The sequence below is a fragment of the Pleurodeles waltl genome, chromosome 6 (genome assembly GCF_031143425.1).
Source record: "Pleurodeles waltl isolate 20211129_DDA chromosome 6, aPleWal1.hap1.20221129, whole genome shotgun sequence".
Lineage (NCBI taxonomy): Eukaryota > Metazoa > Chordata > Amphibia > Caudata > Salamandridae > Pleurodeles > Pleurodeles waltl.
In genome coordinates, this window is record NC_090445.1 from 246,498,961 (window position 1) to 246,513,479 (window position 14,519).

The 14,519-nt window shown below is 43.2% G+C and overlaps 1 protein-coding gene across 2 annotated transcripts in view; it reads right to left on the reverse strand.

Annotated features, from left to right (window-relative positions):
• The window catches only part of LIMD2 (LIM domain containing 2), a 127,551-nt gene that overhangs the window by 49,196 nt on the left and 63,836 nt on the right, over positions 1-14,519 (reverse strand). Inside the window, exon 2 of one of the 2 annotated variants that reach the window (XM_069238017.1) lies at positions 9,879-10,009. The exons of the other annotated variant lie outside the window; for it this stretch is intronic. Within the exon in view, the coding sequence (XP_069094118.1) occupies positions 9,879-9,920 (42 nt within the window). The 5' untranslated portion in view covers positions 9,921-10,009. The remainder of the gene's footprint in view (positions 1-9,878; positions 10,010-14,519) is intronic. 2 annotated transcript variants of the gene reach the window in all.

A 14,519-nucleotide genomic window follows, 5' to 3' on the forward strand; every position in this document is an offset into this window, starting at 1 on the left:
AACTGAGTGCAGAGCATTTTGGAAATTTGGAAAGCAGCTACAAGCACAATGGTGGTTTAAGAAACCCGTCTTTGAGTTACAGGTATAACCCCTGAATGAAAACATACTATAATCAGGGTGTTAAGCGGGCAGATCTCTCCAGGGCCAAAGCTGATGTTGGAACAGGTCCCTATTGGACCCTATAGGTTGTCCTTAACGTTGCAGGGAAACACATTGACCGATTTCTGCGAAAGGGCTCTACAAAACCTTTAGACAAACCACCCATGTCAGCGAGGTAGCTCCTAGTTACATTTCACATGTATTACTTATTTAACTTTCAAAAGACTATTTGCTTTTTCCAGGATGTTGTTGTTCCTTAGTTTCCGTTTCACTCAGCATATTACTTACTGTTCAGTAGTGCGTACTCTGAACTGTAGGTATCTGTGTGAGTTAGGTTGTGGGTGGGTGTTTATAATGATCTATTTTAATTGTACTTTTTATATATAATAAAATTCATGTGGATCTTCATCAAGATTTTGCTCCATGCCCCTGACTGGTATATCTTATACAAACCGTTCTGTGAATGGTTAAACATTGGCAGTGAATTTAGCAAAAAACAGTGGAATGATTTTCTGCCAGAACTGCGCGCTCACCTGAAATGTCACGAGAAAACATTTTTGTCACGTTTCAGAGCTCTGGAGTTGAGGCAAAAGGCAATGCCTGTCCATGGGGCTTAAAGGTGTAAATAATACATTCTCACCCAGTCCTAGGCCTCTGCAGACTGCAGAGAGCAGGGGTCACAAATGCCAATTGTAACTATGATTTTAAACGAAAGTGTGTGAAAGAGCTACACAGTTGTCAAATTATATAGGGGGTCATTCTGACCCCGGCGGTCTCAGACCGCCGGGGCCAGGGTCGGCGGGAGCACCGCCGACAGACCGGCGGTGCCCCGCAGGGCAATCTGACCGCGGTGGTTCGGCCGCGGTCAGACAAGGAAAACCGGCGGTCTCCCGCCGGTTTTCCGCTGCCCTACAGAATCCTCCATGGCTGCGGAGCGCGCTCCGCAGCCATGGGGATTCTGACACCCCCTCCCGCCATCCTGTTCCTGGCGGGTCTCCCGCCAGGAACAGGATGGCGGTAGGGGATGCCGTGGGCCCCCGTAAGAGGGCCCCACAAAGTATTTCAGTGTCTGCTATGCAGACACTGAAATACGCGACGGGTGCCACTGAACCCGTCGCACCTTCCCACTACGCCGGCTCAATTCTGAGCCGGCGTCCTCGTGGGAAGGTTGATTTGCCCTGGGCTGGCGGGCGGCCTTTTGGCGGCCGCCCCCCGCCAGCCCAGGGCAAATCCCAAAATACCCTCAGCGGTCTTTAGACCGCGGAGCGGTATTTTGGTGGGGGAACTTCGGCGGGCGGCCTCCGCCGCCCGCCGATGTTAGAATGACCCCCATAGTGTACAAAAGTAAAAGAAAATGCAGTGCTTACTGGGGAGTGGATGTGTGTGGGGGGGTGGTGAAATGAAGGAAATGCAAGGAAGTGGAATGCAGCAGATAGCGAAAACAGGATGCGTAAGAGGAAAGAGATGATGCATGAAATGTGCAGATGCATAGCTACCAAGGTTTCAGTTTCCTTATGTGTGACATTTTCAGTTACTGGGTTTGCTTATATGTGACATTTTAAGGCCATATGTGTGACACGTTCAGTGACACTTTATAGTGAACTGAATAAAGCAGTTATACCCTTGAAATAAGATAAATATTGGGAAACTCTCACTTTGTGCATAAAAATGGTTTTAATACTTCCTTAAAACAGGCCAGAAAAACAAAGTTACTTTTTGTGAAAAGCAAGAACAGACTGAAGATTTCAGTCATCCAAGGACATGGTTACTTGCCAGCAATATCATGTGTCATGGCTTGACACTTATCCATCTTGCTCCCTATGCACGAGAACACAAACACATGCACACACGAATGCACACAAACCGAATTTCAGATAGTGAAAAATGTTCTGTTTAGTTTTGAAACTGCAAGTCCTATAAACATAATTTTCATTAGGAAAACCACTATATTCAAGTCCATTTACACCATTACTATTGTCATGTCCAAAAGAAAAACACCACATAAGCACGGAAAATAACAATGAGCACGTTGTCAGACTGCTGAGGAAGGTGCAGTGTCACTTAAATATATTTTCCCTTTTTAGGAACAACGTAAGTTCACAAAACCACAATCTTTGAATTATGTACTGAACACACTCTTCCACGTTACTTTGGAGACTCACCGGATGGAGGTTATTGAAAACTACCAGATTGCTGCCGCTCGCACACAGGAGCCTCAGGAATAGTTTTAACTCAGCTGCCATCAGAGAGGTGGCAATTAGTAGCGTTCCTTTTTAGGTCTTGGCTCTAGATGGCGCGCATGCGCTGTCTCGAACCGAGATATGCTGTAGCTACATTGTGGGCTTCAGCCCGCCCATAGGCTTGCCATTGGCTGGCTCCATTGTTGCACTCCCATTGTTGCTCATCATTTGTGCATGACATGCATTTGTCATGCCCCTTCCTGTGTTTACTCCACTCCGAGACCAGGAACTAAGTAAACTGTCCCTTCACTATCTCTCATTTTATTACCATTTTAGGAACTTCTTTTTTCTTAGTTTACAAGCCCTCCTCAGGAGCGCTAGTGTTTTCACTCGCTCCCATCACCATGCACCGTTTCTGGAAACAGGCCTATAAATAATGTTCTTATCTTGTTCAACTACCAGCTGTTTGTTGTTCCTGAACAGCAAAATGTAAACAATTGGCCAGTGTGTTTTTCCTTTCCTATCCCCCAATCATTATCTTACTGCTTGCTCTTCTCGTGCCCCAATGACTGCAACGCTATCCGAACATATGGACGTATCAGAAGACGTGGATTCAACCTGGTGTGGTACTCTCTGAGACTCTCAGCTGTTGCAGCTGATGCTCTGAAAATTCATCTTCAAGAATCCAGTAAGCAAGAGAGAAATGAAAGGGCAAGATTCAGATGAGGTAAGTGAGTGTCCGAGTAGTGTACGAAAAAGCATTTTTTTTTTTTTTTAAAAGGGGGGCATAGAGTGTGACCTGTAAGCAATATTTGGCATTGCTTTTGCAGAAGCATACTTATTTCTTATATTCATCTTCAGCCTGGAATATTAGGCTTTTCATATGTATATATTCATTAGTTTTTCAACTACATTACATAAATGATTGAATTTCTCCTTAAACAGCTAGAAAAAAAAACACTGTGATATTTACGCTCCCTGGGACCACTTTATCCAATCATTAGTCTACACAGTTATCTAATAGGTCAAACGATGTTTCCCAGCAGGCTGTGCGGCAACAGGCATGGCTGCAGCTGGTACAGTCTGCAGCAGCTTGCCGCTCAGCAGAGGGCGGTGCTGGGCTCGCAGCGGGTGACCTTTGTAAATGGGAAAATGGGCTCATGAGTGTTACGTTACATTCGTGGTGACCTGAGTCAGATGTGAGCACACTGTACAGACTCATTAGAAAAATGACCTTTAAATTAATAGAGCCATGGGTGACAAATTGTATTCCGCTATTTATAGGGTGGGTGTTAGGAGCAGTGATTTAAGTGCAAACACGGAAATGCTGCTACTTGCTATACGCTGTGCTTCTCTACTTAGAAAGTGCTGGTACTTTAAATGTATTGCAGCGTAGCTCGGAAGGCCAGATTATTTTCCATTCAAATTTAGGAAGTGGAAGTACTCACCTGCAAGTGTTTGTCTATTTAAAGCACTGTTTTGGAAGTTGTAAGAACTACACGCGGTATGTGTTGTGGTAAGTTCCTTTTATTGGCACGACTCTTATCTCTCAAATGGAACACAACAGACGTATTTGTTCTCAATCCTGTGTGAGGAGTGTTTCCATGTGTTTGCTTCAAGTCAGACGCTAATCGTGGAATCCTCTTAATTTTCTCAAAGAGCCGAAAACAAAGTTTGAGTTTTCCAATGATGCAGGTCACGTGGTGTGGGTGAAGCGCCTACAAAACCTGGGTTCCTGATGATAAGAAACTCTTTAGCACTCTTCTTTTGCATCATGTACAACACCTTCCTAGGATGCTTCTGCTCTCCATTCCTTGACATTATTCTTAATTACTTCTTGTTGAGTATTTCCTTCCTATGCCAGAAAATACCTGGTGTCAGGACACCCATTCCAAGTAGGGTTGCCGCCTTTTGAAAAGAGAACTATCTGCCATTCGTTGTTGTTTTAAGAGTAAGCAGATGCCTGGACTTCATACTGAATAGGACTTCAAACAAAATTGTATGTATTCATTTGCAACACTTCGTTGATGAAGCGGCAAGAGCACAGTGTTACATATCTAAACGCAGTTTTTCTTGATAGTAAAGCGCATATAGCAGTCTTTGCAGGAAGCAACAGCAGCTCCTTCTTTTCACCAAGAAGTGAAACAAAGTGCAATATCTCATTCCTGCTCCATGCTCCTCTGTAAGCAGGCTCATCAATCTTGTTCTTATCTGGTCACATTTGCTGTGTATTCAAAGACCAGGTCAGATGTCAGGCGTTGTTTTCCAAGGGGCCAGTTTCCTTTCATTCACTGCCTTCAAGGTGAGACATGGAAGGTTATGCTGAACACCACTTTAGGGGCCAGATGTATGTAAGGGTTTTACCCATTCTGTGTCTATGGGAAAATTATTTAATACATTTCACCCTAAGTCCCACGTAGATGGACATAACACTTAATTTTAAAAGTGTAAAGTGATCTCACAAAACATCCAGAAATGGTGACTCTTTTCTTGGAAAAGCACTGCAAGATCGTGTGGTCATTTACTATTGAGATTTCTGGAGCGCCACTTGAGGTCCGCTTCAAGGCGCCATTCTTAGACCCTTTCTGAACTGATAATTGCTTAATTGGCTGGAAGGAGGATTCAGGCTGAGGTCACATTTATCTTGCCAACCATGTTGTGGATCTGTTTCCAAGGGAAGAGCTTATGAGGAGGGCACTCCCAATGGACTGCTTGGAGCAAGGAGAATTCGCTTTAACACCAAAGAGCAGGCTGGGGCTGCAACAATGGATTTCCGATTGAAGAGAGAACTAAAGGAGCCAATCACAGCACTGCATTACTGTATATTAATTGTACTTTCGGAGTTGTTTCTGTATAAAGTGGCTTTATACAGAAAATCGCCCAGAGACGTGTAACGCAAGGACTTCCAATTCACTAAGATATTTTCCACCCCCACCTCCCTCAAAAAGTGCTTTAACATATACACATTTCACAAAAAATAAGTAGTATTCAAAAAAGAAAATTCGAAGTGACAGTTGCAGAAGAACTTTTTGCCTGTATCTTTAAGTCTAGCGCACTGAAGTTGACACACTGTGGTAACCCTTCAATTAACAACATAGTCTATTCAGTTTTTGAACAAATGTCATAGCTCTGCTTGGGCTCGGAGCTCAGCGCAGAGGCAGTTTTGGGCAGAATTAGATTTAACGTGCCCATTACACTAAACAGGATGTGGCGTTATGGCCACACCTGCCAACGCTAGAACTAGGGAACCAGCGTTGCTTCAACATCCTGCAATTCTGGACAAATCACATAATACCCCCATGCCTACAAAACCCACAAAAACGATTGTGTCCATGCGCCAATTAACTAGTGCTCATGTAAAGCTCCTTCAGTATCTTCGGCTTGAGTTCAGACTACATAAAAATGCAGAAAAAAGCACAAAGAGGTAAAAACTAAAGAACCATAAATTATACTGATTTATAGAAAGTGAAACCAGAAAACATGGATAAATAACGGTTTACCATCTTAAATTGTGTGATCTTAGGCAAATATTTTATTTCACCAAAACTCCCTTTTTTCATCATCGCATAAGAAAGACCTCCCAAATGTGCGAGTGCAGAATGCCATTTGTATAAAAACAATGCCTCTCATTTAGTAGACTATAACACCGCCAACATCTTGCAGTCTGGGGCTAGTGGAGTTGGGTGTCACCACTCCAAAAGTAGAAGGAAGACTTCACATTCCCCGCCCTTGTTCATCCATAGCGCCTCTGCATAGTTGCTTGCTGTTGCCTGTTCGTACCCTTGCTATCATTTCAGTTGATTTTACTTTTGTGTATTTTCTTTACACTAGATAGGTTTCCGGCACAAACGTTTAGAGCTTTATTCACTTTTCTCTCCCTCTCAAGATATGTACTTTGGATAGAATTCTGTGCTCAACACGCTCTCTATTTTCTGTGTAGCTGGCGCTATATCATAGTGACCATTCTCCCATTTGTTATGAACAACTACAGCCAGCGTAGGTAGCTATCGTCCACTTCCATCTGGTGGTTTGCTTCAAATCTTTGTTTGGCCACGTGATATGGGCTGGGAGGAGAACATGAGTGGTCTATTTGGGGGGGGGAGCAGCTACAAGCAGTGAATATTGATGGCGTGGGGGTGGGGGGAGAGGGTCAGAAGTACTTGAATCCAAACGTGCAGGAGGTAATCAGCACCTCTGTTTTGAAACATTGTTTAATACATCAACTCCACACAAATCCATGATACAGAATTAAACTCCACAGAATTCCATTCCGCACCTCATAATTCGACACCAAACCACAAATTTCCACTCTTCAGTCATCCTCACACAGTGAGATATCCTTACCAAGGTTTGATAATAGTATGTGCTACCCTGGGTCTTCTAAGTGGGGGCTTATCGGACTTGTGGGTATTCCAAGGGTTTGAGCAGGGTTCAACATGTCAGACACCTCAGAATGTTTTTGCTGGAGGGTGATTCCATTGGGAAAGCTGAATCCCAATGAACATACCAACCCCAGACATTACTAAAACATATAAGCACAGGATAGTCCACAGTGATGTGGCTTGATGAATCCCAGCATGTTTTATTACCCATACTCCCCCCTGCAAATGCCAAAGTAGCAGTAAAAAAACACATTTTCACTTTTATGACAGAAAAATTTAGATGTTCAGGGAAATCGCAAAAGTCTTACCATCCAATGTCCCCATTTTCCCAATAAAAACAATAACTCTAATGTGGGTGAGCCTATTGCACAATACCGGAATCCGCCACCATTGTGACCATATGCAGACCACATTGGCACTAGTTTGACTTCACATGTTCACAGATATGGCATGCCTGTTTCTTTTATTAGTGATGGGCTTATCTACACATGTAAGACACTCTTTTTATTGGTAGGAGTGTAAAAACAGTGGGGGGCAGGGGTTAGTTTTGCTGTTCCCCACAAATTCCTAAACTGTTGGTCACAGACATACGAGGACATTCAGTTTCTTAACCAGTGTATCACTTCTGCAAGACATTCTGGGTAAGAAAGGGGGTGGCACCCTCCCAAAGAACAATATCAAGGACTCCTCCAGGTGTCTAATGTTAAGAAATGTCTGGGGTTTGAAGGTTTCAGTAGGTGTTGGATAACCCTAGACCAAAATACTGCTCCTATCCTCTTCACAAAAATCAACCTAACCCCAAGCTGCTTTCTGGTTCTTTCCATTGCTGCATTTTGGGCCTAGCCTATGTGGAGTAATACACTTGTGTCCCACCATTTTAATCAGGAGAGGTGTGGGAATGCAGGAAGGTAGGAGATTATTATCCATGGATCAGCTATTATCCATGGATCAACTGTATATTTTTGGCTTTCCATCACAACGCAGTGTCCACAAAAAACTGTTTTTGAAAACATTTCCTCAAAATAACCCGACATTTTGGGTAATCCAGAATTTGGGGTGGCACAAATATCATCAAGCCCTAAACTCTGAATCTTAAGTACATTTGAAAAATAAATAGCTTTCGTTCACCCTCAATGTCTATTCATTATATTTTTTGTTATCAAGTGATGGATGTTTGATACACAGTGAAGAAACATTGTAAACCAGACCTTGATTGCTGGCTCTGGGTATCATCTGATTTTGAACAAACTACAAACACTACAACACTATGTTACATGCAGCAACAGTGGTATCTTTTTTGAGGACCTATCTTCTGGCAAAAGTTTAGAGGTGAAAGTCTTGTAACCCATTCCTTTTTTTCTCAAAATTCTGTGCTCCCCGTGAGAAGCGGGATGCTGTCTGGAATCCAAATAAGATTCAGCTTCTTGCTCTGGCACATGTGTGTGTGTGTGCACTGCAGCAAAGAGCTGCTTAGCTACTGAACCATGTCTACTGCATATGGGATAAATAAGTAGAAGAAATGAAGACAGGATGAGCAAAGATGCAGTGCTAGCAGATACTGCTTATTAAGCCTTTGAACTTTAAACGCTAAAACCCACCTCATATCCCTCATCCCGCAGGCCCTCTAATTTCCTGCCTCTTAGACCCCGAACTAGTAATTTTTTACAGTCTGGATACATATCCAAGGTTGGCAAGCTTAGAGCTGGGTAGAGAGCAGCAGTTTCTGTTCTCAGTGGCTCCCAAGAGCCTTCAGTATTCTCCTGTTTACTGTTGAGGACCCATGAAAGGGCAGTAGAACAGGAACTGTTTGGCCTGCTACTGCAGCACAAGGGGCAGATGAGAGAAGGAAAAGTCGGAGAGAGAAAGAAGATGTATTGATTTATCTCCTGGGCACGCTCAGTCCGTGGGCAGATGTCCCCAGATGTTCAGCCTCAGTTGTGATGGCAGTAAAATGGTGCAGATTAGCTCATGCACACCTTCCCCTGGCTGAAGCAGGGGGCGTTGCACTCCTGAGTTGCTGGCGGGGCAGTTTCTTCAGAAGCAATTACACTGAGCATCTTCCAGCATCAGGGCAGGAAGTCCTTTGCGGTAAGAACGAATGTTGGGCAAGCACTCGAGGTTGTACCAATACGGAGCAAACTGTTTTGTGGAATTTTTTTGAGCCTGACTATGAGCATTTTGTAGGCTGGTTTTGAAGTTCGAATCTCGCACAATGTTGTCAGGTCTGAGATCCAAAACAAGCCAACCACCAACCCCGCCTTGGAAGTATGCCAAGAACAGACAAGCCCCCGTCACAAATAATGTTTAAAAAAGGAATAAGAAATATTTTAAAATGAAGTAGTGACACACACACTCTTGGAAATAAAATAGAAAATTGCATTGAACTCATGAACACTGATTATTGTTTGCAGTTATAATATGAACGAGGCAGGCGAAAACACCTCTACAAAGTGTGAAAAGAGCGCTTCAAACACTTTCCTGCGATTTGTATTATAATAGGAAACGCCCTTTTTCCAAAATAGCAACCAATGTGCCCTAGCCTAACGTTCATTTTAATGTTTTGATGGCTTTGTACAGGTTGGAGACCCGGTGTTAAAATATCAGTACATCCCCGAGATATCTACCTCCATTGCAGATTAGCCTAGATTGCTAAAAATCTGTTTTCCCAGTCACTGGACATCTTATAAGAAGAAGTCCAGATCAAGGCTAAATTCCATAACAAGCGACTGCAGCACATTTGGACTGATGCAGGGTGAGAGAGAGGATTGCACAGTCTGTCAGTTTGAGGTAAATGTAGATTCTGCAGCCTGTGCTAGGGTGAGATAGAGGAAGGTTACTCAGCTTGGACTTCTGGGAAAATAAAACATGATTCTATTCTTTAGTAGGGTCAAAGAATTGACAGGAGGAATACATCAGTCTGCCTTAATATAAGGCAAGCGCTCCTCAGTCTGCCATATGCTAGAAAGTTACGGACTCTTTATTCCCTTTACTATACCTGAAGCCAGCACCTATCTCCCTCACTTACATTTCGTACAGCTTATCTGTCTGTTCCATGAAAAGGGAGCGCCGCTGTCTTTTGCTTTGCGTTGCTGACTGCACCAAGGAACTCGATTGGTTGCCCAGGCTATAAATGAAGGCGCCGCTCCTTGTGAGCGGTCTTGCTTGGTCCCTCACCCCTTGCTGATATTGGACTGATATGTCTGCCCTTGATACCTACAAGAGTTGAGGCTGCGGTGGCTGGTCCTTTGGCCTGAAGCATAGTATCTGTATAGTTTCTCTCCAAATTCCGATGTCCCTGTTAGTCGGCTGTTGGTCCTGCTTGCTTTGCTAATGTTCGCCTCTTCGCATCTGTAGAGAGAGAACAAGAATTATCAGTTTTTCTCCAAGATTAATACTCGCTACTCATAACCCCAAAACTGCATACCCGTAGCCTGGGTTACTCATTGTCCACAACTGCGTGCCTGCTGCTTGAACTATGGTAATTCTACCAAGTATACACTGATACCTGGATTACCATTCATGTTTCAGACTGTGCACATATTGCCTAAAATACCACTCTTTCTTTCCAATCTACACACTTAGACAGTTGTCTCCTCCATGCTTGAGTTTGTTCCTTACCCCTTCAGGGAAAATAACTATAGTTTCCTGCCTCTGTTCATAACATTTCTCTGGCAAGCTCTTCCAAATGGAAAAGTAAACTCTGAGTAAGGGCATAGCTTATTCTCCAGCCAACAGATAAATTAGCTTTACAGTTATCCCAAAGCGTTATAAAGGAGCCTCTCTTTCAACGGTGCAATGTTTTCAGATGTGCAACAGCTTTCTAACAACCCAGTAGCAATATGAACTGCCACTCTCATTTTGTAAAACAAACAACATCTTTCAAATCAGGGCTGTTTCTAGGTCTTGACTCCCTGGCAGTCCTGAACAAAGGATGCGATGAATGAGCATGCAGACTATCTGTGTAGATGGGCGGCCTTCAACATGGTCTGTACCTATATTTTTCAGGTGATAACCTTCTCTGACTTCAGGATGACTTGCTGGAACGGTCATAGACTAGGAAAAGTGAATAACAAGGATCTTGCTTGTTCCATTCAAAGTTACATTTGGATTTCCAATTGATTTCGCACGAAAAAAAGCAAACCGCAGACAGGAAGAAAGGCCAGGAAGGGATAGATAGCATCTCTCATTACCACTAAGTCATGGAGCACTCTGTTATGATAAGCCGACGGTACTCATCTGCATAGCTGGGCAGGCTTGGATTTGTGCTGTTTAGAACTTCTTAGGAGTTCAGCTCTTCCAATGCAGAGGAGGTAGGTGTGTGTGCAGCATGTGGGCACCACTTGATTTGAGGACTTGTGGCTGTGACCCTTGCACAGCGCAAGGGATGAGTCCAGACACATTATATGTCCCAGAGTGCCACAGAAATCTCGTGAGATTTACAATAGTGGAGAGCATCTTTGATCTATGGACTGTAAGCAGTGCTTAATTTGTAAAAGAATAAATGCCGGGGCCCAAAGTTCTGCTCAGAAGCAGCGGCCTGTGCTACCCAAAGTCAAGGCTGCTGAATACCACAGCTTTGTAGTCTTGATTCCACCCGTCTTCTTTAACCCACAACTACACAATCCCTGCCCCTTTGCCCTTTTTTTCTCACCTTTACAGGTTTACATCCCTGCTTTTTCCCTGTGTCAGAAGTTTGTTTACCATCTTTCTCTTCCTCCCTCTTTCCCCCTTTCATGCCTTACTCTCTGTTGCTCAAAGTTTGATTTTGAAAAATAAGTGCCTGTACACAAAAATAAGTTCTGGTGGATCCACCTGCACCCACCGGATCAAATTATGCACTGACTATAAGTTTATTTGTTTTGTATCAGAGAGTTACTTGCTAGGTAGTCACAATACTTAGTTGATGCAGCTGGACCCTTGTTGCCTGGAGAGTAGAAATCCTTGCATCTAAAGTTTCAAGAGTTTACTGGATACTAAGAATTATTCTGGGCTAACACTGAAGATCAAGGATTCAGACTTTGATTTGCCTGTTTTTATTGTAGTTACGCTTTCCAAAGCCTGTGAACTCGAATGTGCGCTTACCCTTTTACTAGAGGGGCGAGAGGAATCCTCAACTTTTACAGACTGAGTTTATGTTGCTTTAGAGTTACTTATAGTATTAAGGTATTGTCAGTGATGGAGAAGTGAATGTACATTGTCAGGAGGAAAGGTACAATACTAATGTGTATTCTTTATGTTACAGCAGATTAATTTGTTACACTGAAAATCCTTCAGATCATAGGCCCGGTTTACCAATCTTGAAAGATAGTTATCGTTATAGAAACCCTTATTACGTTTCAGGTCACTTTATATATCTATGATGCAGGCTTCATTTGTATTTCAGCTTTAGTAAGTCACTGAGTTTCAACCAGCAAAGTTAGTAAAACGGAGATTGCTACGTGGTATATTCTATGTCATAAGAGGAATCGTGAATTGGAAAGTGAATAATGATATACTGAGTTAGTTTTTGTACATATCAACACCTCTGCAGTGTAGGATGAGCCCAACTATAAGAATAGGTAGAGTTAAAATATCCACTGTCTCTTTCTCTCTCCTGTTCTGCTCATTTTCCCCAGGTCTACTGCTGACCAGCATACACATTTTAATTCATGCTTGTTAGTGGTTTCAATGAAGTGTGGATATTAACATTGCTCCTGTTAGATGCATATTACGAGGTAAGTGCAGATCTGACACATGCCACACCTTAGGGGCTACACACATACAGGGTGGGGGTCTTAACTATGGCTCCCAGGCATAACTGACCAAATAAATGTACGTGGGAGAGCCAATAGGCAGCTTCCAACACTGTGGTGCAGGTAACAAGCTCTATGCCTCTCTACTGTTAATCTGCTGCTACCAGCCACTAATTGTATCATGGCCTAGTCATGAAGACGGAAGTCACCCGTGATAGCAGAAATACCACAGTGGGTTATCCTATTGCCTAAGAGTTTTGCATTGTGTTGGTGTTCAACATTTAAAATATCTAGAGCATCTGTCATGAGGCTCATGAAACGAGGCTCCTGTATTTTAAAACATATTGGATATGTAAGAGTGAAAACATAATGAGTAGGATGGCATATGCAGGATGGCATGTGGCTACTGCCCAGGGTTTTCAAATGTATGGCACCAAAATATTTCAAGCGAGGCTAAGCTGGATATTTTAACATATTCTCCAGAATACTTTTCTCATATTTTTTAATATGTTGCCTCAGTTATGTCCTCTGAGTCATGAGTGTTCTCCATTTTTTTGGCTCGCCAAATACAGCGTGGTATACATTACTACACAGTGTGGGCTTTGTGTCAGTCTGTGCTCATGATTATATAGCTTTCTTGTCAGTGTCACCCATAGGCCTCAGTTCACCAAAATGCCAGGGGTAGCAAAAGTGACATCACACGCTGCTTGACCTCCGCTTTCGCTCACAGACACATACTTACACATATACGCAAATTCACACTTATACACACACACTCTCACCAGCAAGCACACACACAATATACATTTTAAAGCATTTTTACTTACCTCAACTGCCATAGAAGGGCATATTCACATTTTTATTACATAAATAGTAAATAATATTTTGTTATTCCCTATTAGTGTAATACAAAATTGACAGAAAACAAAGAGATCGGAGCCCCAACCGACGTCCATAAGGAGGAGCCGCCACTGTGTTCCTGCCACTGAATTTACCACTTCTGAGGCCAGGGGTCACAAAGGCAGTGCCAGGGGTCACAAAGGGCAAGACAATGGTCGCAGCTGAGACCCCTGTTAACCCCTAAATGGCATCCATATTGTCACCTACCTGTTCTTTATTTGACGGCTTTCTTCTGTATTCTGTGTTTGTCCCACTCCCGAAGCATATCTTGTTTAGTCTTGCATTTGTTTTGAATAGGGTGTATCCTTCCACTGCTGGAGTCATGGAACTCCTTTTTTAGGTCTCTCCTACTAGACAGCACATGTGCTGACTGCTGCAAAACATTATGGGCTTACCAATAACGTAAAGAAGTAGAAGCCCACCCATTGCTTATTATTAGTCGGCGTTCCTGTCAATCTCATTTGCCTACTTTTCATTCAAATCCCAGCTTGTCAATCTTATGTTTATCCCACCCATGGGGCGTTCCCTCATTGCCATTGCTTTCAATTAGCTGGCTTCTATGCTTCCTTTTCAAGGACTACTCTTTTCTTTTCAGTTAAGCATTCCATAAAAGTGCACGTTTTTGCCAGCTGACTTCTATCCCCCTGCACTTGGTATCTCTCTGTTGTTCGTTTGCTTCTTCCCTCACCTCGTTATTTTTTGCCTGAGTGCTTCTCCCCCTCCACGTTGCTCTCTCTTCTGTTGATTCTCTTCCTAGCTACGCCCTCCGCTCTTGCCCATTGATTCTCCTTCTCACCCGTATACTACCCTGTTGCTTGCTCGCCCGTGTGATCTCCCCTGCCTGGTCAACCATTGCTTCTGTTCCCTGAACCATGTTGCTTCCATGCCATGTTGCTTTTCCCCCACCCATTTAAAAAAACACGTTTACATGGTATGTTATTTCCTTTTTAGCTACAGATTCAACTTGGATTGGAAGCTAAAAAGAAAAAAAAGCACCAAAGACATTTTGTAGGTTCCAGCCTGCATGGGGCGCTTGCCTACAAAATGATGGAGGTGGCCGCGTCAAAAGCTTTCTTTTTTATTTTTTGACCATGCCGCACAGCATCGGGGATGCTGTTCAGCGCAGCTTAAAACCATTGGTAAAGCGGATAGGTCCCAAATTTGAGACCCATGAACTTTGCCAATGTTTTTTTTTTTAAACCTTAAGGAGTTGTTTAGCACTCGAT